Below are 23,095 nucleotides of genomic sequence, written 5' to 3' on the forward strand. Positions count from 1 at the left end.
CAGGAAACGCGGCGGGCCATGACGCGCAGCCGCCAAGGGATTCCGCTCGCTGTTCCGCCCCCACGTCCCTCGGCATGAATTCATGCCCTCCAGCCACGAGATGCAGCCGCCGTGAATGGTGGTCCAAGATCAAACGCGCCTGGCTGGACGAGTGAAGCATCAGCCGCTATTCTCAGTTAGACAGGACTCTATTATGTTCTCTCCACGAGTCTCCACACGGCTTGTTGTTCCTCCTCCCCGCACATCTCGCCGGGACCAGAACGCGTCGCGTCTCCCACTGGCGCCGCGACATCCCATTGCATGGCCCTTCGCCTCAGCGCCTGGCTTGAAGAAACGTTCGAGTCCCAGCTGCTGCTAGGCAACCAGTGGCTCCAGGACACCTTTGAGAAGAAGCGGTCTGGGGTTAAAGCGCAATTGCATAGGCAGTGGGACGTGTACCACGATAACGGATCGTCTCTGGATATCATCAACTACGTCCACTCTGACCGCAACAGCGCACTGCTGGTACTCCAGGCAGGTGATACTGCGCCATCGCTGCTGCCATATCTAACGTCAGTTGTACCAGGTCGCGCCTCTTACACTCACCGACGGCCAAGTCCAGATCCTCTCCCAATTCACGCCCACCTGCGCTCGGAACTTCCACCAAGATTTCCCCGCGCTACCGCACCTGTCCATCGGCACCACAGTAGCCGTCCGCACCTTCACTATCCGCCTTACCTCGTACGGCCCGTCGCGCGAAAGACTGCGCTTGATACTAGATCGGATCGATTGGCTGGGCGATAACCGCGAACGGGTACAGAATCTGAAGCGTGAGAGTCTGAGGCCACTGCATGCTTGCGACCAGATCGGTGTCTTGCTAGAGCAGCTGCGCCAGATCCGCGAGCGAGAGGACCGCCGATGCTTGGCATCTGGTGCTGAGGAAACGGACCTAGAAGCAGTCGACGACGCTACGGCGGATAACATGGGTTCAGATGGGAACATGCCGCATGGCAACGAGCTCCAATCACAGGTGATGGGCACCCAACTGCCATTTGGAACCCAACTGCCTCTCCCATCCCGTCCTCATGTAGGCAACGAGGAGCCACAGGTCATAGGAGTGAACCGGCTGGAGCCAGTCCTAGGCGGTAACACCCAACGAAAAGAGATACGGCCAGGTGCTGCTAACACCGACTACGAGAAGAAAGAAACACTGCTAGGCCTGATCGGCAGATCTTCCAATTCAAACGCCCGCAAACCTGGAGCGACCTCTGCAAGCGGTTTCGTGCAGTCAGCTTTCGGTAAGCAGCAAAGTGACGATACGCCGACTGTGAATGAATCTCTCGAAGCACCGTCAGATGCATTGCAGCAACAGTCAAAAAGGTCCGGACCAGAAGCCGGGAATGAAGAGCCCTCGCCATCTGTGTCCAATCATGGGAGGAAGAGGGTCAAGAGGGTCCGCGAGATATCGCCCGAACCTGCAAAAGCTACCGAAGACGTTCGAACCGAGGAGCAAACCATTGAACAAAGTCTGATTGAGGATGACAATGAGACAATGCCTCCGTGCTCTTGGATGGCAGACTTGATCTTCAATAGCGAGACGCTAAAGGTACCTAGAATCCAGCGGAACTGTCTGGACAGGGAAACCAGTTGGCTAAAACCTCAACCCGGGGTTCAGCCTTTCCAGGCTGGAAACATGCCGCAATCAATACTCATGGCTTGTCATCGAATGGCTGACGAGAGAGCTGGCGCTGAAACTGACGATGAATCGGACCCAGATCCGTCTGCAGAGACTGTCGATCCATCGCCCGAGTCTCTGCCCCAAAAGACGCAAGATGATGAACCTGCCTTTACCAAAAATGACAGATCTGCGAGGACAAAAGATGATGAGCCCGTGACTACTCAAGACGACAGTGATGCCGGTAGGGAGAGGTCCTGGAGTACGTCCCCGGAGCCTCCACCACGTCCAGCAAGAGTCCACCAAGAACTTCCTCCTGACTCAAGCATCGAGAAGCCCGCATCTCATTCAGAACAGGATTCTGCGTCACAGCCAATGTCCGCCAGCAAGCAGTCACAAAATCGTTCTGTCGTCGAGATTTCAGATGACGACGAGCCAACTGGTCCATCATCCTCGCCACCCGTTCCAGCTGCACCCGCAGATTCTGACGATGAAATGAACATGGAAGAATTCGTTCCACAAGCCTTGGGCGAAGATCTTACACGGCACAGAAGAGAGACATCGGCAATCGGGAATGCTCCAAAGTCTGATCCCTTGCGGTCGCCTGTAGTTGTTCAAGTGAAAGAAACTCCATATGGAAAAGGCAAGAATGCCCCAGGCGCCCAAAGCTCAAGCGGCGAGCCAAAACAACAATCATCTACATCGATAGTTCATAGTACATACGATACGCCTAGTCTCTCTGATCTTGCCGAGCTTGGGGTCATGCAAAGTTCAGGCGACAAGCACAAGGGAGTTGAAGTGCCTAGCAGTGTACTTCAAGGCCCCAACGGCGATGACGCTGGAGACATAGAGATGCTAGACCATATCCCAGACGCACAAGATCTCAATGGCGAGACGGCTGCTGCACAGCGATCGCAACACAGGCTATATCAAGGGACGAAGTCCACATCTTTCTCCCATGCAACGACCAAATCTACGCATCTATTGCCGGAAAACCGTGGCGTACAGTCATCACCGGCATTACCTCACCTCGCTTCACAATCCACCAAGCGCAAGCTTATTAGTTCGCCGACCAAGAGCAAACGTCGACAATCTAAGAGACGCGAAATCAAGATTGTCGGGTTTGGAGACGAGGCTCCGTCTGCAATCGACCCAGTGGCTGCGTTACTCAAAGAACGAGACGATTCTCTACGCAGATGGCGGGAGCAACGTAATTCTAGCACAAGCTTTGACAGTCGACCTGAGACTACGAGCAGATTTGCCACGGAAGATTCAGACGCAATGGATATTGACGGTGCTGTGAAAGTGGAGAAAAAGGAGCCATCGCCCAGCATGTCCCCTCGGCATCAGGATCTATATGACGAACCGAGTCCTAGACAAGTAAAGCCCGCTGCAAACCCAGCTTCCCAGCCGCCCACAACACATCCTCAGTCACAAGGCCGCTCCCGTGATAATCGATCTCGTGGTCCCATCCCGATACCTATGCAACCTCCACCAGCATCTTCAAAGCAAGTAGATCGAGATGATGTTCAAACCGTCTTCCAGTCCTTCAAATCCGCCTATCCACAATATGATGGCGATGAGAAGCACTTTCGAAATCAATGCACGCAGATGTATCAACTGGAACAGGAAGACAAGATGGTACCGAAATGGCAGTGGGACGACTTCATCATACGTAACCGGACAGACTACAGACAGTACGCCATGGACTGTATTGGTCAAGGAGAAGATCCGGAGCCATACCATCGCTTCTACAAGAACGATGTCCGCGATACCTTGTACAAAGAGGGCATTATTAAGAACACGAAGACGCTGGAAAGGGCACTGGAGGAGCTTAGTGGTGGTCCACCTGCAAGACCAGCCGAGTCTAGACGGGAAGTCCAGTCTGCCCCGAAACCAAAGCCAATAAGGAAGTCACTGCCAGGTTCTTTCAACCAGCCCAAGAAACCCACACATGACCGCGTCAACAACGCCCACTCCCGTCCGCGCCAGTCCCTTCCTACAGACCCGCGTCCTCACGCCCAAAGCCCTCTCCGACCCAGCTCGCCCTCATCCGGATCCTCATCACGGCCCCAGCCACGCCCACCAAATCCCACGAAACGGGTACCCTCCACAACCCGACCCACACGCCAACCTTCCACCAACAACTCCACCTCCAACACCACCACCCCAACCGACCCAGCCCCCACCACCACAAGCACCGGCGACAAATACCGCGACTTCGTCTTCGCCATGCAACGCAGCGCCTCATGGACCGGCAGCACTGAAGTGAGTCCCAAGCCCAAGAAGTGACAAAGAAAACCCCCCGTATCAAGTCATTTGCAAGAGAACAATGGGCTAAGGTATGTGTGTTTCCTTTTAGGTCGATCCAAAGAAACCGTGGCCACAGAGTCTGGCTGGTAGACCGAGTGTGGCTGATGCGCCGAGGAGCAAGGTTGATGTGCTGGATTGGGGGGATGTGCTGGGGAAGATGGGGTGGAGGGGTGGGAAGTGAGAGAGTTTTGGATAGTTTGGATTTGGATATGGCTTAAGAGGATGGGAAATGGTTGGAGATTGCTCGGACTGAATGGACGGTTTGTATTTTAGGACATCGAAGCTTCTTATTTTTTTAGAGCTTGAATAGAGTGCCCTGGGACGTTGAGGCCTTGCTAGAGCGATTCGAGGAATTATGGATTAGCGACCATCAAGTCGCGAGCAATTTGACAGATTCACAAGGAGCACTCCTTTGTGATCTAATCACCGAGAGCTATGCGTGTCCTCGTTCGATTACCAATATCATTGCAAGAGGGTATATACTCCCCGCCTCGTCCATATCCGACCTAACAGCCAGTGAAACCCCATCAAACGCCTTGTTACCATCCCATTTCGTACACATACCATACATATGCTAACACACACGCCAGCCCTAAGCTCCCGACGCCGACATCCTCCACCTCCTCACGCCCTGCAACCCACTGACACCCACAGTAACCACCAGAAGCAGCGCATTGAACCCAGCCATCATGTAGAACGGCGCACCAGGTCCAGTACTATCGAATAACGCACCACCCGCTTTAGTCAGCAGCAAGATACCAAAGCCACCCAGCAGACTGTACGTGCCCGCTATCGAGCCTTTGATGTGGTTATGCGATGACGTTCGTCTTGACGCGGAGGCCGAGCGGGAAGATTGTATGTGTTCTGGAAGCAAAGGAGCGTTCTCGTCCAGAGGGGTGATGGGTGCGCTGTGTGGTGGTGTGGCGCCTGCGGATGGATGCGACGTTGTTCCGATGGACGCAGAAGCCGAATTGTGGAGATCTGTCGCGGAGCCATGTTCATCGTTGTTGATGCCACGGCCGAGGAGGGCGAGGGAGCAAACGATGGCACCAATCTGACTGATTCCTAGTAAAGCTACGATGAAGAAGATCGCGCCTGTGCCGTCCTCGCTCTTGTAGTCTGGGCTCGTGAGCGATCCGAAGGCCGAGTAGCCTGCTATGCCGGATACAGCTGCTACCAGCAAGGGGATGTTGTATCGTGGGAATCGACCGGAAAGGTAGCCGAAGAGGGGTGCGGACATGAGCGCTATGAGCTGGCTGATGCCTGTTAACATCGCTGCAAGTTTGTAGGCTTCAGGACAAGCGACTTTGATGTCAGAGGGAATGTTGGAATCAACTTTGCAGCGACCAGTCTGTAGAAAGTAGTGGTTTGTGAAGAGAGGGATGAAGAGCGATATAGCGACTGAAGATGCGCGCGCGACGAATCCTCCGACGTAGCCGAGTCCGATGTTTGGGGAGGTGAAGCCAAGACGGACACTTTCCAGGAAGAGACCAGGGTATGATAGTACGACGTCGCGCGTCAGATGAGAGTCTACGTCCTTGTAGTCGCCTCTGCTGGTAAGGCGCTTCCAGTCTTTCGCTTCTTCGCCCGGTAGTTGGCGCAAGCCGAAGAAACAGCCCAGTGCCACAAGAAAAGCGATGGCCCCTACAACATAGAAAGCGTCTGCTACAGCTGTTGCAGGACGCTCGCCGGCATTTTGAAACTGTGTTGGCAGAGGTAGGAAGACGAACAGTGCGACTAAAGCGCCGCAGCCTGTGAACATGCCCACCAAACCAGCAAGCTGTGACGTAGATGCGCCCGAATTCTTCTTCGCAGGTGTGTCTTGTGTATGATCTTCCGGAGAATTGGAGCGGAAACGCGCGGGCGTAATAGTGAGTTCGGACGATATCGAAGCAGCTGGCGCATGCGACCTGCCACGGCTCCGCGTCGGCGATCGCGGATCGGGTTTGACATCCTTGACGAGAGTCATCGAGGGCAGAATCGCCGTCACCATAGTCGCGCTGTTCAAACATTAGCCCCAACGACCTGTGCAAACAACTCAACTTCTCGAAACTTACGTCGCGCTTCCACCCAGACTGAACAGCAGTCTCGCAAGCAACAGCTCCGGATACACATTTCGCGCCTGCACAAGGACCCACAGCGCAACACCTACAATACTGTATCCCATAACCGCAACACTCCTCACACCCACGCGGTCGCTCAGTAGTCCCCACGCCGGACACGCAACAAGCGCTACCAGCTCGTCCACAAACCCCAGCGTGCCGACCGCATCGCCGACATTGCGCGATTGGCCGATGCGCTGTGTGATGACAAAGGATATAGAGCTATTGAGGAAGACGAGGAAGCTTATGCTGAAGAGCGCCACGCCGAAGAGGTACGATGCGATCTGCGTGCGCGTGGCGGTGAATTGGAGGCCGAACATGATTGCGCGATTCGTGCTCGCGGTGAGCTTAGCAGGACTATCGTGGGCGCATTGAGATGTCGTGTGGTGTTTGTGGAAGGGCGATGTCGCGTTGCGGCCGTTCGGTCCGAAGATGCGTGATGTCAGAGCTGTGGCTGGTGGGTGTGGCGGCAGATTGGTCTCATCACGTGTGCAGCGTCGCACCCAGAACGTGTCCGCACTCAGCCCAACGCCGTCCAGGCCGTGATGGTCAGCGACGAAAGAGTCAAGTCTAGAGTAAGCTGCAACGTGCTTTCCGCATTCGCCCGATGTATGCCAACATGTGTCAGTTGTCAGGCAAGGGTCTTCTTACTCCATGGATCAACTCATGCAAACCGTGCCATTATTGATTACTTTTCGTATTGGGTATTGAAGGTTCAAGTCAAGGAGACATGTGGTATATACTAAGGAAAGCTGGTAGAGTATCTCCAGATCATAACAACGTAGCGACCGCGATGGCATCGCCTTCCCCCCAGCCACGCGGGAGCAAGCTATAGCTCAACCGCACCTGGGAGGCCAAAATCCCTCCAAACGAATTATTATTGTCGCCGTTATATACCCATGATCAGCGCTGCAGGGTCAGCACCGGGTCCCCGCACAAGGGTAAGTAAGCCTGCATCTTCAGGGCTTGCAAATCACGAACAGCGTGTCTCAAACTTTGGCCCAGCCCAAAGGCATATCACGTCCCTGGTTTGCACCCCAGTATCCCCTCGCTTCGGGATAGTCACCTTTTTCGACGCCTTCCCTGAAGAGGTCGCGGACCGTGTCTATTCGCACCGTGTCGCGGGGCTTGAGATCAAATTTGAAGGGAATAGGCTTCGCGATGAGCAGGATGGAGTAGTCGAGTGTGGGGTCTTCGGGCTTTTTGGTGATGTCGCCCCATTCCAAAGGCTGACTGGTCAGCTCAGCGGGCTTTGATTTCTCCAGTGTTGCGTCGTTTGTTGGCTTAGATCCAGGGTATGTGAACTTTGCAAGGATCTTTTCTGCCATGGTTGGCTCAGTTGTGTTGAGACTTGTGTTGAGCTCCTCAGGTGGCATGGTGGCCTTCTCATTCATGCCAATCGTATGTTCCGCCCTCATGGGGCTCATAGCCGGCATGATTATGGAATCGCCTGATGACTTCTTGATGTCAAACAACCACGCAATAGCACCGATGCCAATCAGTAGATCCTCATCTGCCACAGCTTGCCCTGTGCAAGTTCTCCGGCCGTACCCGAATTGTGACGAGTTGATTATAGTTGGATACTGAGAAAGAGGTTCTTGGTAGGTGGGGTACTCTGGTTTGATCCATCGAAGAGGGTTGAAGGTTTCTGGATCCGGGTATAGATCAGGGTCGCGGGAGATGGCCCTAAGGAAGCATGTTAGAATAGTTTACACCGGTCAGGATACAGGTGAACTTACCACTCCAAAGGATGAATGGTACTGCCCTTGGGAATGTGATAGCCGTTGTACTCATCGTCCTGAATCAGGTAGTGGGGAATGCCAGTGGGGACTGGTGGGCGCCATCGAATGCACTCGCGAATGATGGCTCGCAAGAAAGGAAGATTGGGTCTATCTTCTGAACGTGGCATCCGGTCTCCACAGACACGATCGAGTTCCTTGTGTAACAACGGCAAGAACTGTGGATAGTGTGTCATAGCCAGACAAAACGTCTGCATTGGAGCGGCGATAGTAAGAGCTCCAGCGATACCGTGCATGCCAACAGCATATGCGCCTTCGGTATCGGATTTGAATCCCCATTTGCTACGACCGTCCAGGAAGGTTTTCATCCAAGATGGGGCTGCTTGTCCAGACTGCACATCGTTCACGACTTGTTCTTGCATGGTCTGGAACCATGTTCGCTCAGTTGTCGCGCGTCGCCTCTCCCAAGCCTTGGGTGGGGAGAGCCAGTCTGGCAGTGACATGAGGAATGGAAGCTTGTTGCTCAGAGAACCAGTGGGCGAGACACCGATGAGAAGTTCGCGTGCGCGTTGCTTCAGCTCGTCACTACCTTCGCTGTGGCCCCAGGCCAGTCGACAGGTGACGCGAGAGATGAACGACTCAAGGATGTTGTTGTATTGATCAGGTGCGTCCAATAGCTCGGTCAGCATGCGTGTTGATTCCATTTCAGGGTATCGATGGAACGCAGCCTTTTCCGATTCACGCATGATGATGTTCGCAAACTTTCGTTGACGAGTATGGCCCTCTGGAAAGCGTTAGACACTGGGGTCTTGGGCGTTTATTAATGTGACTTACCATTTCGACTGAGAAGCGGGAGATATTGCGCGCTTGAACGGTTGTCGTCGATCAAAGAGGGAATGTGCGGTCGATCGGAGTAGATGGCCGCTTTTTTCGAAAGCAAGTCCTTTGCAATCTGATCGCTAGATATCCAGACATGGTTATGACCAGCCAGGTCGCATTGATAGATCGGGCCATATTGCTTGCCCCAATCCGCGAACTTGATGAAACCGTTCTTCTCAGGCACCTCAGGTACTGAGCCGAGGATGGGGTAGCCTAGTATATGTTGGTTAGTCAAGTTACTTTTATGATCATCAGGGTCCAGCAGTAGACCTTCGCCTATGCGATGTGACGGAGAAATAAGATCCATACCTTTGGGTCCTGGTAGAGGCTTTAGGCCTGTCGGTATTCTATGACGACGAGATGAATCCCAGTACCTGTAGAGTGCATATGCACCAAGAACAGCTACCGCTAGTAATATTGAAGGAAGCCCCATAATGGCAAACGGTCCGTAGGAAAAGAAATCACACCCAGCGTGACGAGGACCAAGAAGTTGGGTTACGAAAGATGTGCAGCCTTAAGAAGAGATGCGGGTGCATGAGGCACTACATATAGCACCTGTAAGTTCCATGGCAGGAGGGTCACTGCCTGAGCATGTAAGCCTACTCCTGTGGATAGTTTCGAGTACCGATATTCCGTGCGCAGCTACGGGACGCTGCGTGTCAGAGCCGAGAGAGTGGATCATGTCCTCTAACAAGCATGACGCCTGTGATTACAAAAAGTAGCCTCGCTTGTTTGACCAGCTCACTGGTCTGCAAGGACCACGAGTTTTCTGGCTGCGCTGAGTATGCAGCATCAGTGCCAAGGCAGGCATAGTATGTGAATCCTCCGCGACCGTTTTCGTTTAGCTTGCTTAGGACCAAGCTGATAAGGAACATCCTGAGGAAAGCTGCAGGGCGATCGCTGATAGCCGCAGTATTGGAAAGGTATACATCGACGATGTTCTTTTCCGCATCGTTCTGGGCAACTTGCTGTCCTGGTCACCGGTAAGTGACTGACTCGTCAGACGTTCCGAAGATAGTCGCAAGAAGACAATTTGTCAAAGCTAGAAAGCCATTACTCTAAGGATGTTCTGCCTGAACTCAGTAAGCAGATACGGGTTGTATTGCACGTGTAACACTTTGCGAGAATTGCACACGCAATGTTGCCACCGGGGATCCCTAGGAGATGGCAAGAGGTACAGCTGATGCTGGCTGGGTGGGCTGAACTGACGAGCTCGGCGATGAATCCGAAGGATGCGGCCGTCTTGGAAACACGAGTATTGTGACAGTTGGCTGTCGTGTGTCAGGATGATGATCGGTGCTGATGGTGTTGTTGCATATGGGGCTAATCTATTTTCAGAGGCCTTAAAAACCAATGATCGTCCGGCAGTCGTGCGGATCGCCCCATTTGCGACCATCAGCCTAAAGCCCCTGCTCGCTTCGCGTCCTCTTCCCAAAAGCGTCAACCCTGGATGTTATCTAAGTGAGGAGAGCCGACGTTGCAAGTCCGGCGCGCCTGAGATTCTCTGCCTTCCCTCCAACTTCGCATGGAGGCTTCTCATCGCTCCTGCTCAGTCACGTCATATTGCCCTGCATTGGACCCTGAGCCTATTGTCTCACCCACGCCCAGGCGCAAAGCCTTCGTCGGCGACCGCGACCTCCTCCGCGCCGAAGTCTGCATATCTTGACGGTGGCGTGTATGACAGAAACACCTGTCTCGAAGCAAAGTAAGATCGCTTTCGCTCCGTGCTCCTCAGGACAAGCATGAAGTCATTATGTTTGCGACATCACTCCTTGAAACGATAGATCATTGTACTATTTGTAGTGATGATTGTGTTTCCACTAGGGATCGCGCAAGTAGCTCACCCGCTGTTTTACCAGCAGTTCCCGGCTAGTGTGTACTCGTACTAGCCAGGTACCGACTTACTACAGCTGTCTCCGTAACTCTTTAGGCCGGTGCTACGAACATCGTTCTATCACATAGCGGTTGCCGATATGCCGATATACTCATCGAAGACGACCCCAACATGCTCACTTGCGTCGAATGATATGGCTTGAGCTCTGTGCCAAGTTCGCGGCGCACAACGGCCTCGCAGAACACACCACATCCGGATCGGCTGGTCCTCACTCGACGCGCAAACTCCAGATGTTTCGTCTGCATAGGCACAGATACCACGATCGAATCGCCACCTTCTCAGGTTAACATGGAGATGCACCTAGGCAACGAGCTCCAGGTCGAAGTCAGCCCCACGAGTCGCTTGGTTCTACGGGCCCAACTGCAAAAATATACCAGAACCCCAACTAGAAAATTGCCAACCCACTGAATAGTGCGGCGGCTGAGGTGACAAATATCGTCACACGATGCTGACTCGAAGAGAACCGCTGCTCAGCATCTTCGAGCTTGCAGTCATTCCTGCGCGTCACGTACCCAACAACCAGGTTCCGATGAGTTCCAAGGCTAAGTTTGGAACGAAACACCACGTCATGTGCACTGAGCTTATCACAATTTGCACGACCACAGGCATTACAACATCTCGACGTTGCATAATCGTGCAGCTTCGAGAACGCTTAGGCTTCATCTCAAGTCCGTATTTATGCAGGGTAATCTTTACATCTGCAGTATTACACATCTTGACCAAGTTTTGCTTTGCTTTGATGTCGCACTACCTTAGACACGACTTCAGGATATCATCCGATACGGGGCCGTGGAACGCGCGGCCCGACTTTTCCGTGGCCCATGACAATGTCACCTTTCAACGACATACCGCGATACGCAAGCTCGGATTCTATGGCGGTTGGGGAGCATCGTCAACACAGCCTTCGGCGAGAACGCGCGGCACACGATCAACTGCAGCTGCCATCTGCTATCAGCTTGAACCTCTATCACGTCAGGAAGTGATGCATTTTGCTCTTTATCAGAACTCTTTCAACAAGCCCGTGGTGTTGCTAGTACATAAGTTACCTCTTCTCTTCTTTGCGGAAACGTCTGCTGACCACTCACTCCGTTCGTGTTGTCTCCAGACCGCTGATATTGACCGTAGGGCTTAGAGTTACTCCCCCTACAGAAGTGATAGGCAAGGTAGTGACCGAGCGTAGTAATTCGCTCTCTGCAGCGGCGGCCACCTGATCAATCATTGGCGACCTAAAGACACAGCCGCTATCTTCTTACGCCATGCTTGTGATCACAATTCTCGTGGCTAATGCAAGGCGTGCAGACGTAGACTGTGAGCCCACCACATAGATACAAAGCCCAAGCAATGGCTATCATCATGGTGGTAAATTGCTACATGAATACCATGAACCAACGGTTGCAGCCTGGTATGCCCTTGCACCGCAGCATTGTGCGTCGCAGATGTCCGAACGTGTCTGTGCAACATGTCGTCTGTCACCGATTTCATGTCTGGTTGTCGTCAAGGATACTTCTCCTTTCGATGCTCCTGGGAACAGCAAAGATAGCGCATATCACAGCGCTGTACTAGAATCCACTGACGTTCCAGTGATCTCCGGGTACATCGCTTTTGAACTATGGGAGAGTAGAGAACTACGTGCCTGTGCATTCATGTGTTAGACTGAGACACATATGAAGGTATATGGTATATGGAGGTTCTTTTTAGCAGCGCAGAAGATAGCCTGGTTGATCAGCGCTTGAAAGGAGTCATGTCTGGTAATAAGACATATACTTCTAGCAACCTGTCAGGGTTGAAGCTCGAAATACTTGTCTTCCACAAAAGTCTATTCGAGAGACATCGGATTGTCTTCACTACCCTCTGCAAATGAGGTAGAACAAGGCCGCTGGATGTTTGGCGCGGTCACGTGCGAATTTGTATTGTCGTCTCATGATTTTACGCCGTGTCGAAGGCGCAAGTGCAGTTCATCTTCAAGTGGAAGGTACTGCTGTTCATGAGCGAGGCGACTAGACTTTGAGACTATCGCGCCCGAAGTACTCAGAAACATCGATAGCTTCTATCAGAATCAACATCAGGAAAGAACAACGGACAACGCTGCGAAAGGGCGTCAGGCGTGCCAGCCTGTGTTGCTCCGCACTTCATTCCGAAATATTAACTCCGGAACTTTGCACATCAGGCATTCGCACCTACAGAAAAAGAAGCTTGTCACTCTCACCCATCTTATCATACAATGGCCGAATCACAGTATGTCATCCTCGAAGGTCTGCCGACACCACAAACGTACCACGATCTCCGAAAGCTCGCTGGCATGACACCCCCACCCATGGAAGCAGTACCTAAGTCACTCGCCAACTCCTTCTGCTGCATCGTCGGCTATGAGCGCAAACATATGCTTGACGACAAGACTCCGGGACCGGGCCAGGAAGCCATCGCAATGGGCCGTTTGGTCGGCGACGGGTCGCTGTTCCTCATCTTGGTGGACGTGGCGGTGCACCCAGACCACCAGCGCAAAGGACTGGGAAAGCGCATCATGCAGAAGCTTGTGGACTACGTGGATGAGCATGCACCGTGGGCCTATGTGAGCCTTGTAGCTGAAGAGATGGCACAGAAACTCTACCCAATGTATGGCTTCAAAGATGTGGCACCGAGTATTGGCATGTATAGGATGCTTCGGGAACGGAAGATTCAACAGGACATGGTGGAGAATACAGAAGAGAAAGCTTAAGGTCACGGGGCCTGCTACCTCTTGAATTCCATTCATCAGCTTTTGGTATGCAAGCGGTCACAGTCAAAATGCAGTCCAAAGATGGTGGAGGTCGCGCCGGTCAAGTGCGAGGCTTTCACATGGCTGGGCAGCTGGGCAGCTGGGCAGGGGTTTGGTTTGTGGGGTGGCACCCCACCGATGGCGTCGATGCGCATCACCGCCCAGACTTGACGAATTCACGCATCCAGCTCACAACACTCCCACGTGCGCAGTTGAATACTACAGCATACGCGCGCGATGCGCGTCTATGAGCACTTGTGATGCCTATGTGTACTTTTCCAGGCCAGATGATGTCTCCTTCTCCACCCGGCGTCAGGGCCGAGGAACGCCAACTTTCTGTATGTACAATGATACCCAGGCCTGGTCCGCTCTACACGTGCTATCTCCACAGTGCGCGCGTACTCGGCGTCTTCTACCCTTATCTACATTTGCGAAGATGAGCTAATTCGTTTTTAAGCTACAGTCTCTACCCAGCGAATTGCTCCAACTCATCGTTGCCTACCTCGACACCCCTACGCTCAAACACGTCGCTCAAGTATCCCAGACATTCCATCAACATGCCACGGATCTATTGTGGCGTCATGTCTGCTTGGTCGACCAGTGGAAGCTGCACTTAAACGAAGAGACAGACAAGGTATGGGGTGAACGCGGCCGTGGAGAGCCAGATGAGCACGACGACACACCCATCATTCAGAAACTGTTTATACTTGCGACGTAGGTATCTCAAGTCTTCCATAAGAACCATGCTAACGTGTCAGTAACCCTACGATCGCGTCCAAGGTCCAGACACTGTCGCATCGATGTCACCTGCCGTCTCCGAACATATTCAGCGAACTCCCACGAATGCGCTTCGACGCCGATAATCTCTCACAAGACGATCGACTACATATACTCCTCAAGCTCTCCATACGGAATCTGATCAACGTGCATACACTGCGCATTGTATACGGGCACTACAAGCTGACGAACGCACTCGTCACTGGCTTCCTTGATCAAGGTCGACCACGACGTGTTCCTCTTCGTAAACTCTGGCTTGAGAGCTGCAGCTTCAACAAGACTGAGCTATGCCGACTTCTACCAAACAAAGCTACTGGGCTCGAGAGCATTCGGCTACGCAGGCTTGGAAAGGACATGTCAGATCAAACACAATGTCCGGGGCTACAGTTTTCCGAGTTCAAGCTTTCCCGTGGCGGACAATACTACCAGATGCATAATGGCGCAGGAGGATTTGTTGGAACTACTATCCACTTCTCTCACGAAGGTCTGCCAGAACGCTGGCCGCGATCTTCAACAGAAGAGTTAACGGAAAAGGCCAGAGCATATGATGCTATCATGTGGGAGGAACTTCCCGAGATTAGAGACTACATCGATGATAATCCGGTGCATTCCGAGCCTACATCACTTGGACAGTTCGTGCCTGACTCAAGTCCCCCAATGGAATGGCTCATCGCGTGCTCCGCATCCAATCTCACCAGTCTCAACCTGGATTGGATACACTGGCGTCGAAGAGATACAGAACTCGCTGGTTCCACCACTGACTCTGAATCATTTCTCTCTGCACTAAGCAGGCTGCGTTTCCCGCACTTGCGTGCATTCCAGATTCGCAATGCTGTTTTACCACCCACAGTACTCCCAAAGGATGTTTATTTAATGGAAGGACCTTTTCTGGACTTCGTCGAGGCGCATCCTAAGATACAGTGCCTGGGCTGGCCGATGGACAAAATGTACAGCCACACCAAGCCAACTCTTGACATTCAAAATCGATCTCGAGCTCTGGTCGCCCATTTAGCAACAACGCTCACGGATCTTCGCATCGATACGCAATATGCAGGACCTGGGGAACCATTCACGGCGATATGCAGGACGGCAGAAGATATGCAGGAACGTACCCGGCGGCGAAGATTCATCGACGAGTTCGTGCCTCACATGCGAAAAGTCGAGCAGATCAAGCTAGAAGGCGGTATACCACGCGACGAGAAGCGTGAACTACTCCGAGCACTACACTGGTGTCCGCTTAAGAAGATAGTCATGATTGGCGTTTCTTTCCCAGCAGGGAATACATGGGGGGCCGGCGGACAGCAACTCAGCGCCATCGACCCAGGGCAATCCGGCTCAGAGTTTATCTACAACCTTGAAGACGAAGACCTTTCCGGCATCTTAGCCGCATACCGCCGCGGATTCCCCATGCCTGTGGACTTTACATTCGAACCGAGCTACGGTTGGCCACCCCAAGCGCCCCTTCTCCAGACCGTCGCCTTGCACCACGCGTCTACAGTTGAAGAGCTCAAGATCTGCGGCTACAACGGATGCCCGATTCTCTCTTACACAACACCCATCACCAACCCTCTTCTCACCGGTCTCCGCTCCTTCGACAACCTCAAACAACTCGTCATCTCATTCTGGCTGATGACTTGGTACGAAGACTCGTACCGCGACACGGAGATCATCCAGTCTTGGATCGACACTCGCTCCCCTTCTTCGACAGCACTCACCATTGTGACGCCTCCCGCGTCGCCAACGCACGATCAACCTGTCGACCCAGGTCAGTTCCCCAACTTCGGTAATCCACGCGTTGTGCCACGTGCTCAGAACTTCAATCGGTGGGCTGTAGAGCTCAGGACCAAGTTCACACCCTCTGCACTCGCGTACCGTGTTGCGCGTGACATTGGTCCGTTCCTGAGTGACGTGGCTAAAGAGAGAAAGGGCGGTGTGGGTGTGAGGGCGAGCTTCTGCCTGGGTGTAAAGGAAGAGAGGAGAACTGCGAGCGACATGTTTGATTTGGATATCAGGATTGGGAGAGGCAACCAGGTGTTGGAGTTTGTAGGGCCTAGAGAGGAAGGTGAGAAGGGGCGGTGGTGGACGAAGATCGAGCAGAGGAGGTGGTTTTGAGTGATGGAACGAGAATGTGTGGTTTATTTGTTGTTAATGTTCAAAGCACTGGTGCATGTTGAAATGCGACTTGGGCCACGTGCGGAAGTTTGTATAACAGCTGGTGTGTTAGTCGACTTGTTCATCTAGATAGGCAAGATCAGGTACGCAGCAACTGGCAGTGTCCTCTGTTTGTGATTTGTCAATCAGGTTGGTACATCCGCAGGTGTAATCGATACGGTCGTTTGCACTCGAGTGATGGGTCGCGGGATCGGCCAGCCATTTGTGTACATTCTTGCGTTCAGCGGTGTAGCGTATAGAGGTCTCGGTGTTCCGCTCGGTGTATATCCATCTCACGACCTCGATAGCCTTCGCTTCCCTAAACTCATCAGTGCATCATCTGCGGTTGATTGGCACAGTCGGTGGCTTGATTCATGCTTTTATTTCGTGACAGAACATGATGAATTTTCCGTAGTTATGCCTCCAGAGCTTTGCGCTCAAACGGTGATGCCATCCTCGTTGGTGATGCGAGATGGACAGCAACCGGGAGAGGGATGACAGAACGCCCCATGCCGAGCAATACCATTTGCCTATAAGAACCCGCTTTCCGATCATGCACCCGTCCGAATGGCCTTCATCGCGCCTCTACTCCTCCTCGTCGCCAACCTTGAGCTTCATGCGTTTACGAGGACTTGACGATGGGGCCCTTGGCACCCTTGGGTGTGCCAGTTTGGAATCCGTTGCTGAACTTGCGGTTGACGGTCTTGAGGTATCGCATGCGGCCGGTACCGGTGGTCTTCCTGCGCTTGGCCTTCTCGCCCCAGTTGACTGTTCCAATGTTAATCGTCGCGTTCTGTGTGTGCGCGTCTCAGGTACACATACACTTGCGGGTCTTAGCAGCAGGGTAGCCGCATGAGGCGCAGGTGTGCTTCTGGATGTGGAGGGATCGTTGACCTAAACATTGAATTAGCCCTTGTCTCTTCCCATGCCTTCGCATTCCCATCGCTAGCTTCCAGGGAGGTATCACGTACCGCAACGCCTGCAGAGCGTGTGCGTCTTGTTGTGGCGCTTTCCGAAACTGGAGGTACCCTTCGCTATATCGCAGTCAGTCTCGAAGCTCGTGGTTGCGGGTGAGGGTGGGAGTGCGGCGTACTCATTTTGGCTGGGGACTAAATAGGAATCGTCAGTAACCGGCCATCTACACAGCAATTCGGGAGAGCATACCTGGTGACGCTGTTGTTAGTATCGAGGGTGGGAGTGATCGCGGTTTCGTCGTGCGAGAGCGAAATCGACAACAGCTTAGCGAGACACAATTTCGAACGTGTGTGGGGCTAGCCGTTTCGGGAATGGCGCGACGGGGCTCCACCGGCAGGCACGAGGGGCATCAACACCAGCAGGAACATCGTCACAGCGAGCAGCAACGATCAACGCTCTGCCATCGCTTCATCTGTTCTTCCATCGATCAATCGGAGGCCTCAAATCATCCACATCGAAGGCGCCTTTGGTTGCCACCCAGAAACTCGGGACGCCCTCAACAGCGATTTCTACGGACACCACGACGGGCCTTATCACTTGTGATCAGCATCATTGCTTGTAGACTGTTTTTGATTTCCGTTTCGAGTATCGCACTTGGAAGGGCGGGACGTTCATTGCTCTACCCGCCATGTCACTAATGTGGGATGAAGAACAGCTGTCAAATTCCGGAAAAACTATCATCGAATGCATCGGAGAAAATTTACATCTCATCATGCGTCATCTAGGGTATATGATTACCTGACATGCCTGATATGCACCTTATAACGACTTGATTATGCGGTCGTGCTCAGGTCGCCGGTGACGAGTTAGTTGTCGCATATCTCGTCGTATGTCGCATACCCCAGAGGAAGAGGTTTGCAGACTCAGAAGCGCCACCGATACGTTACTCTGCCCATGTGATCCATTACAAGCCAGTACGGTTAGAAATAATGCAGGTCGCGGCTCGGGACATGGCAGTCGACATTTAGCACCATGTCGATTGATGACTGTACCTCCCAGCTGAGTTCCGCATATGAAAGTCCTCACGATATATCACCCAGCAATACACAATGCAGTCTACATAACATAGCCTATACTGTGTGTGACATTTGTGACATATCTGTGGCTCATCCGCGGATGTCGGCAGAGCCATGAGAGCTGATACCGCGCGTCAAAGTATCGGAAGTGAACTTCAAATGAAGAAGGTATCCCGTGATAGCACACGTACCGCTGAATCCGCAAACAAGATACCTCCCGAGTCAATATGATACAAAATGTTTCCATGTAGAGCCGCCCAAACTCATCGTCACCCAGTTGCGCTAATGTTCCCTCGCAGGTACAGCAGCTCCTCCAAGTCCCTAGTCATGTCCGTTGGATATAATCGCTGAATCCCAAATGCATCGTTGGCAGTCGGCTGAGTTTACTTTGGCTGACCCTGGTTGTTGAAACCGAAGTCCTGGTCAGTAGAGTTCGCAGAGTAACCGAACGGAGGATAGCCTCCGCCAGAATAGCCACTGCTGTACTGACCGCCGTTGTTGTAGAGGTAGGGGTTTGCAGCGTATGATGGACGCTCTTCCTTGCCGTTGCGGCCAGCGTAGGCAGGACGCGCAGTCCAATGATTGCCGTTCTGATGACCGTTCTGATAGCCAAGACGAGCGTCATTATGGCCGTCCTGAGGAGAAGACATGCCGTGCTGCATCACAGGCTGGAGTTCGCGGACAACCTCAGGGATGTTACCATAGTGACTTGGCAGAGAGTGTGGAGAGCGCTGGTTGTGCGAGGGGAACGGCGGCTGAGGAGTGTGTGGCGGCTCAGCAGCCTTCTGGTCCATGGACTTTTGCAAAGCCTGAATGATCTGCTTCATTTCCTTCATTTCCGCCTCCATGATGGCCATCTTCTTATCCTGCTCCTTCATCGCGTCCGGAATGGTCTCCTTGATACTATCCTTGATGGTATTCACGGTTGCGTAGATGTTGTGTTGGTTGTCCGCTACTTCCCTTACGCGATCGATGGAAGTCTCTACGCGATTGGCAGTTTCCTTGACAGCATCTAGATGAGATGAGAGTTGCTTGAAGCGCCTGTCGACCAGTGCCAAAGTATCATCATGCCTCGCCTTTGATGTACGCTCCTGGTCCTTGGTGAGCGTCTCCAGTGCGTCCCAAGTAGTCTTACCCACTACATCGAGGTGCTCATTGGTCATGTAGAAGTGGTCCTCGATGGTCTTGGGTGCAAGCGGCTGGGTAATTGCGCTGTAAGACCCGGAAGGCACACTCGCGCGTGCTGAGAACGGAGGACCAGAAATCTTGTGAAGCGGACTGGGAACGGCACTAGGACAGTAAAGCTGGAAATCGCCGTGCGAATCACTGCGGCCTGGGCTGACAGTATTGAGCATATCAGTCAGCCTTGACGAAGACTGATCACCGAGATTGCCGTTCCTTTGTCGTGGGTTCTCATTCTGCTCTCCAATACGCAATTCTTGCATGACGCGGGTTGTGATGCCAACATCGGAGCGCTGATCACGTTCATGAGTGAGCTGCTCGTTTTCATCGACTTCGCGAGCAGTTGGAGAGTTTGGCTCGATATCCTGGCGGTCTCCTTGGAAGATCATCTTGATTGAGCCGTCGGCCGACTCTTCGCGAGGGTGGAGGACCGACCGTGACCTTGCGGGGTGTGAGTAGAGAAGGCGCGTTTCGTCAGACTGAGAGAGTTATTAGCATTTATACCAGCACATTAGAGGAAGAAGCGGGGTACTGCGTGTGAAGGTACCTGGGCAAGTAAACGCTGAAGGGACAGATGACGACAGGCCCCACTTTTCGGGAAGGTGAGAGAAAGAGCCCTGGAAGCAATGACGGACTTACATTCTTAGACGGTGTCTCGCCTTCAGCGAAGGGAAAATGAGTGATGCGGGATGGAGAATAGAAGTGTGGCTGGAGATGGGGACCATTGGCGGGGTTGGTCTCTTGCGTTGTGTTCGGACACTCCTCCCTCAGGCGGTCGGGACGAGGAAGGTGCAATGAGCCAAGGCCCGCACCTGCCAAAGGAGCATGGTGTTTGCCTTCTGCCTTGGTTGGCGAACTGTCCCAGTTAGGGTAGGGCCGTTGCACTGAGCCATCCTCTATGAGCTTGGTGTAGTCTTCTGCGGTATATGGGCGGGACTTTGCGGGACTCGATCCACCATGTCCAGGCAGGATATATGACGAACGGACGGGCGAAAGATCAAACTTAGGGAACTGGATACGGCTGATGTTGTCGTTGAAGTCAGAATAGCTGTCACGTAAATCACCACGCGTTGGCGCAGCCCTGCGAAGTGGGCTGGGCTGCCTCTCAGCTGGTGGCGGAGTATCCTTTGCTGGTGGTGAAGGCGGGATGACTGAATCGGACGATTCGTTGACATCAGGCACGGGGCGTGTGTTCTCTGCGTTGTACGACTGCTTCTTCGGGCTACCTCTACCCGGTGAGCCACGGCCACTCGTGCGATGGCGACGCGAAGATCCGCTATGATGGCGATGGGCGTAGCTGTCAGGATTAACGACCTTCGCAGGCAGAGACTTCACCGTGTCTGAGCGTGAAGTCCTTGTAGGGGTGGACTCGACAGGGCGCGCTGGCTTTATGGGGCGGACTGGGATGATGCGAGCCTGACGTGATGCTGTGCCCAAAACCTGCGCTGCTTTGTTTGGCATTACTGGTGGAGCTGCAGCACTAGAAGACTTGGAAAAGGTATTACGGAGGTTCTGGAAAAGCTTTTTCTTCGGGCTTTTGGGCGGCTCCTCGCGTTCTGGCTGTTGATCTCCACTGGCGATCCGGCACTGTCGTCGCAGGTCTTCCGTCCTGATGTAGATTTCGTCCTCGTTTGCCGAATCTACAAGTTTTAGCACAAGATTGTATACGCAGTACCGTAGACTCACCAATCATTGGAGTGGGCGGAACTTGACCCGTCATCTTGAACAGGTTCTTCTCAGCGCGAGATTCCACCTTTCCTCTAGCCGTCTCCTCGTCGAGAACTTCAATCTGGGCCTGTGCAGCTACAGCTTCATGTTGACTGCGTCCTGACTGCCTCGAACGTGCCGTCGAGCCGGCATTGCTACTTATCCAGGATCCGTGATCTGACTTGCGGGGAGAACGTGCCTGATCGATTAGATTGGTGAACGTAGCCATGGCGGTGCGACTTCTGCCCGACCCCGAGGCTGGAGTGTGTGACTCAATAGGCGAGGTCAGCGGCGTGTTGTCGGTAGAGCGCTGTCCTTGCTGCCTTTGCTGGTCGATGGTCGCTAGAGGGCGCGGAGGCGGCGGCAACGGGAGCGTGATCGGCGGCGGGCGCTTCTTCTCTTCGGTGAACTGGTACGCCATGGGTGCAGGATTTCGTCCAAGTGGGGGATCTGTCCCAAGTGTGAGGAGTTGAGCAGGTGAAGAGACTCAGAGTCGAACCGGAGTGGTCGTAGCTCAAATAGCGTGAAATGATAGAATTCCCTGTCTCGACCAAAGCGTCAGTATTCGAGTTTTGCAAGCAGCAAAAATCACATGAGTCAGAGAACAGAGGAGGCTATCGCGTCGCGGAGGTGTTGCGGCAGAGGTTTGTCCACGACAGAGATCGCGTTGTTGAGCAAGACGTAACGGCAAGGCAACAACATCATCAACAACAGTGACGACAGCAAACGCGCTCCTCGTTCACCTCATCTTAAAAGAGGGGTAGCCCACGTGGGGAAGCAGACTTGCAAGAGGAGATCAAGCAAGAGATGGCATCCGCTGTAACGCAGTGGTTACACTAGGCGCGCAGTGGACAGCCCCTAATTTGCATTTTACTTGCCTTTCCAAGCATCAAGATATGTCTGCTTGTTGCATCTTGAACGTAACGTGCAATTGACGGGAGATTGAGTAAAATGCATAGAACGAAACTGAGCAGATTGAAAGAGAACACTACCCACAATGGCGCCTGTATTCGAGAGGTATCCAAAAGATTCACGCCTAATCAAAGAATATCTGCAAACCAACGCTCCCTAGCATGCGGTTATTCGTAGTTGCCGCATAAGCATCTCAAAGGACAATGCACTTCTTGCCCTTCTTCCTCTCGCCGCCCTCTTTCTTCGCGGCTGGCGGCTCAAGTGCTGCTACGATCGCCTGCGGAGATGTCAGCATTTATATCAACCAATCTTGTACAATATGCTTACCTCGTCAAACACGTCCTTGAGCTTGTATTGGGTCAGCGCCGAACACTCGACGTACTTGACCGCACCAAGCTCCCGCGCCATGCGCTCGCCGTCCTCCTTCTTTACAGGCGCCATTCTCTGTTTTGAGAGCTTGTCTTTTACTGCAGCGTCCTCCCTCAGATCTACTTGTGTGCCGACGATCAGGCAGGGCACGCCCGGGCAGTGGTGATGTACTTCGGGGAACCATTTCTCGCGGACGTTCTCAAAAGAAGCGGGTGAGGTCACGGAGAAGCAGACGAGGAAGACGTCGGTTTGGGGGTATGACAGCGGCCGGAGACGGTCGTAATCTTCCTGTCCGGCAGTATCGAAGAGACCGAGGGTGTATGGCTCGTCACCGATCCTTCAAAGCAGTCAGCAGCTGCTCCACCAATCACTGTCCCAAACCTAAATCCACCGAGGGTTTGCCGCTACTCCAAATTGTACAGAGAGCAGAGGGAAGCTCACATGACGGTCACGGCGTAGTTGTCGAAGACTGTAGGGACATATTCCGAGGGGAACTTGTTCGTGGTATAACTGATAAGAAGACATGTCTTTCCGACCGCACCGTCGCCGACGACGACGCACCTGTAGGGTAGTAAGCACTAGCATCTGGAGCATGGCGGTCGCACGCCGGGCATGTTGGGCTTCGCGTACTTGATTGTCGCGACCACCATGGTGAAGGCAAGCTGGGACT

General features: G+C 53.2%; 7 protein-coding genes across 7 annotated transcripts; 2 read left to right on the forward strand and 5 right to left on the reverse strand.

The window, feature by feature from the left end:
• Nucleotides 1-300: 300 nt before the first annotated feature.
• On the forward strand, nucleotides 301-3,946 carry J4E92_005254 (uncharacterized protein; the record flags this gene model as incomplete). The annotated part of the gene is made up of 2 exons (XM_051496637.1): nucleotides 301-504; nucleotides 557-3,946. The coding sequence occupies 2 exons, from the start codon at nucleotides 301-303 to the stop codon at nucleotides 3,944-3,946; spliced, it is 3,594 nt and encodes a 1,197-aa protein (XP_051353357.1).
• A 613-nt stretch (nucleotides 3,947-4,559) lies between these two features.
• Nucleotides 4,560-6,389, reverse strand: J4E92_005255 (uncharacterized protein; the record flags this gene model as incomplete). Its single annotated transcript, XM_051496638.1, has 2 exons — nucleotides 4,560-5,967; nucleotides 6,025-6,389. 2 exons carry the CDS (start codon nucleotides 6,387-6,389, stop codon nucleotides 4,560-4,562), a joined length of 1,773 nt encoding a protein of 590 aa, XP_051353358.1.
• Nucleotides 6,390-7,058: 669 nt separating this feature from the next.
• J4E92_005256 (uncharacterized protein) lies at nucleotides 7,059-8,994 on the reverse strand (the record flags this gene model as incomplete). Its single annotated transcript, XM_051496639.1, has 3 exons — nucleotides 7,059-7,755; nucleotides 7,809-8,592; nucleotides 8,643-8,994. 3 exons carry the CDS (start codon nucleotides 8,992-8,994, stop codon nucleotides 7,059-7,061), a joined length of 1,833 nt encoding a protein of 610 aa, XP_051353359.1.
• Nucleotides 8,995-12,802: 3,808 nt separating this feature from the next.
• On the forward strand, nucleotides 12,803-16,225 carry J4E92_005257 (uncharacterized protein; the record flags this gene model as incomplete). The annotated part of the gene is made up of 3 exons (XM_051496640.1): nucleotides 12,803-13,230; nucleotides 13,811-14,050; nucleotides 14,167-16,225. The coding sequence occupies 3 exons, from the start codon at nucleotides 12,803-12,805 to the stop codon at nucleotides 16,223-16,225; spliced, it is 2,727 nt and encodes a 908-aa protein (XP_051353360.1).
• Nucleotides 16,226-16,886: 661 nt separating this feature from the next.
• RPL37 (60S ribosomal protein L37) lies at nucleotides 16,887-17,361 on the reverse strand (the record flags this gene model as incomplete). Its single annotated transcript, XM_051496641.1, has 4 exons — nucleotides 16,887-17,032; nucleotides 17,087-17,158; nucleotides 17,236-17,298; nucleotides 17,358-17,361. The coding sequence occupies 4 exons, from the start codon at nucleotides 17,359-17,361 to the stop codon at nucleotides 16,887-16,889; spliced, it is 285 nt and encodes a 94-aa protein (XP_051353361.1).
• Nucleotides 17,362-18,638: 1,277 nt separating this feature from the next.
• J4E92_005259 (uncharacterized protein) lies at nucleotides 18,639-21,565 on the reverse strand (the record flags this gene model as incomplete). The annotated part of the gene is made up of 3 exons (XM_051496642.1): nucleotides 18,639-19,916; nucleotides 20,077-21,077; nucleotides 21,124-21,565. The coding sequence occupies 3 exons, from the start codon at nucleotides 21,563-21,565 to the stop codon at nucleotides 18,639-18,641; spliced, it is 2,721 nt and encodes a 906-aa protein (XP_051353362.1).
• Nucleotides 21,566-22,249: 684 nt separating this feature from the next.
• On the reverse strand, nucleotides 22,250-23,075 carry CDC42 (Rho GTPase; the record flags this gene model as incomplete). The annotated part of the gene is made up of 4 exons (XM_051496643.1): nucleotides 22,250-22,333; nucleotides 22,384-22,762; nucleotides 22,867-22,986; nucleotides 23,056-23,075. The coding sequence occupies 4 exons, from the start codon at nucleotides 23,073-23,075 to the stop codon at nucleotides 22,250-22,252; spliced, it is 603 nt and encodes a 200-aa protein (XP_051353363.1).
• Nucleotides 23,076-23,095: the final 20 nt, after the last annotated feature.

The sequence above is a fragment of the Alternaria infectoria genome (assembly GCF_024043175.1).
Source record: "Alternaria infectoria strain BMP 0036 chromosome Unknown scaffold_7, whole genome shotgun sequence".
NCBI lineage: Eukaryota > Fungi > Ascomycota > Dothideomycetes > Pleosporales > Pleosporaceae > Alternaria > Alternaria infectoria.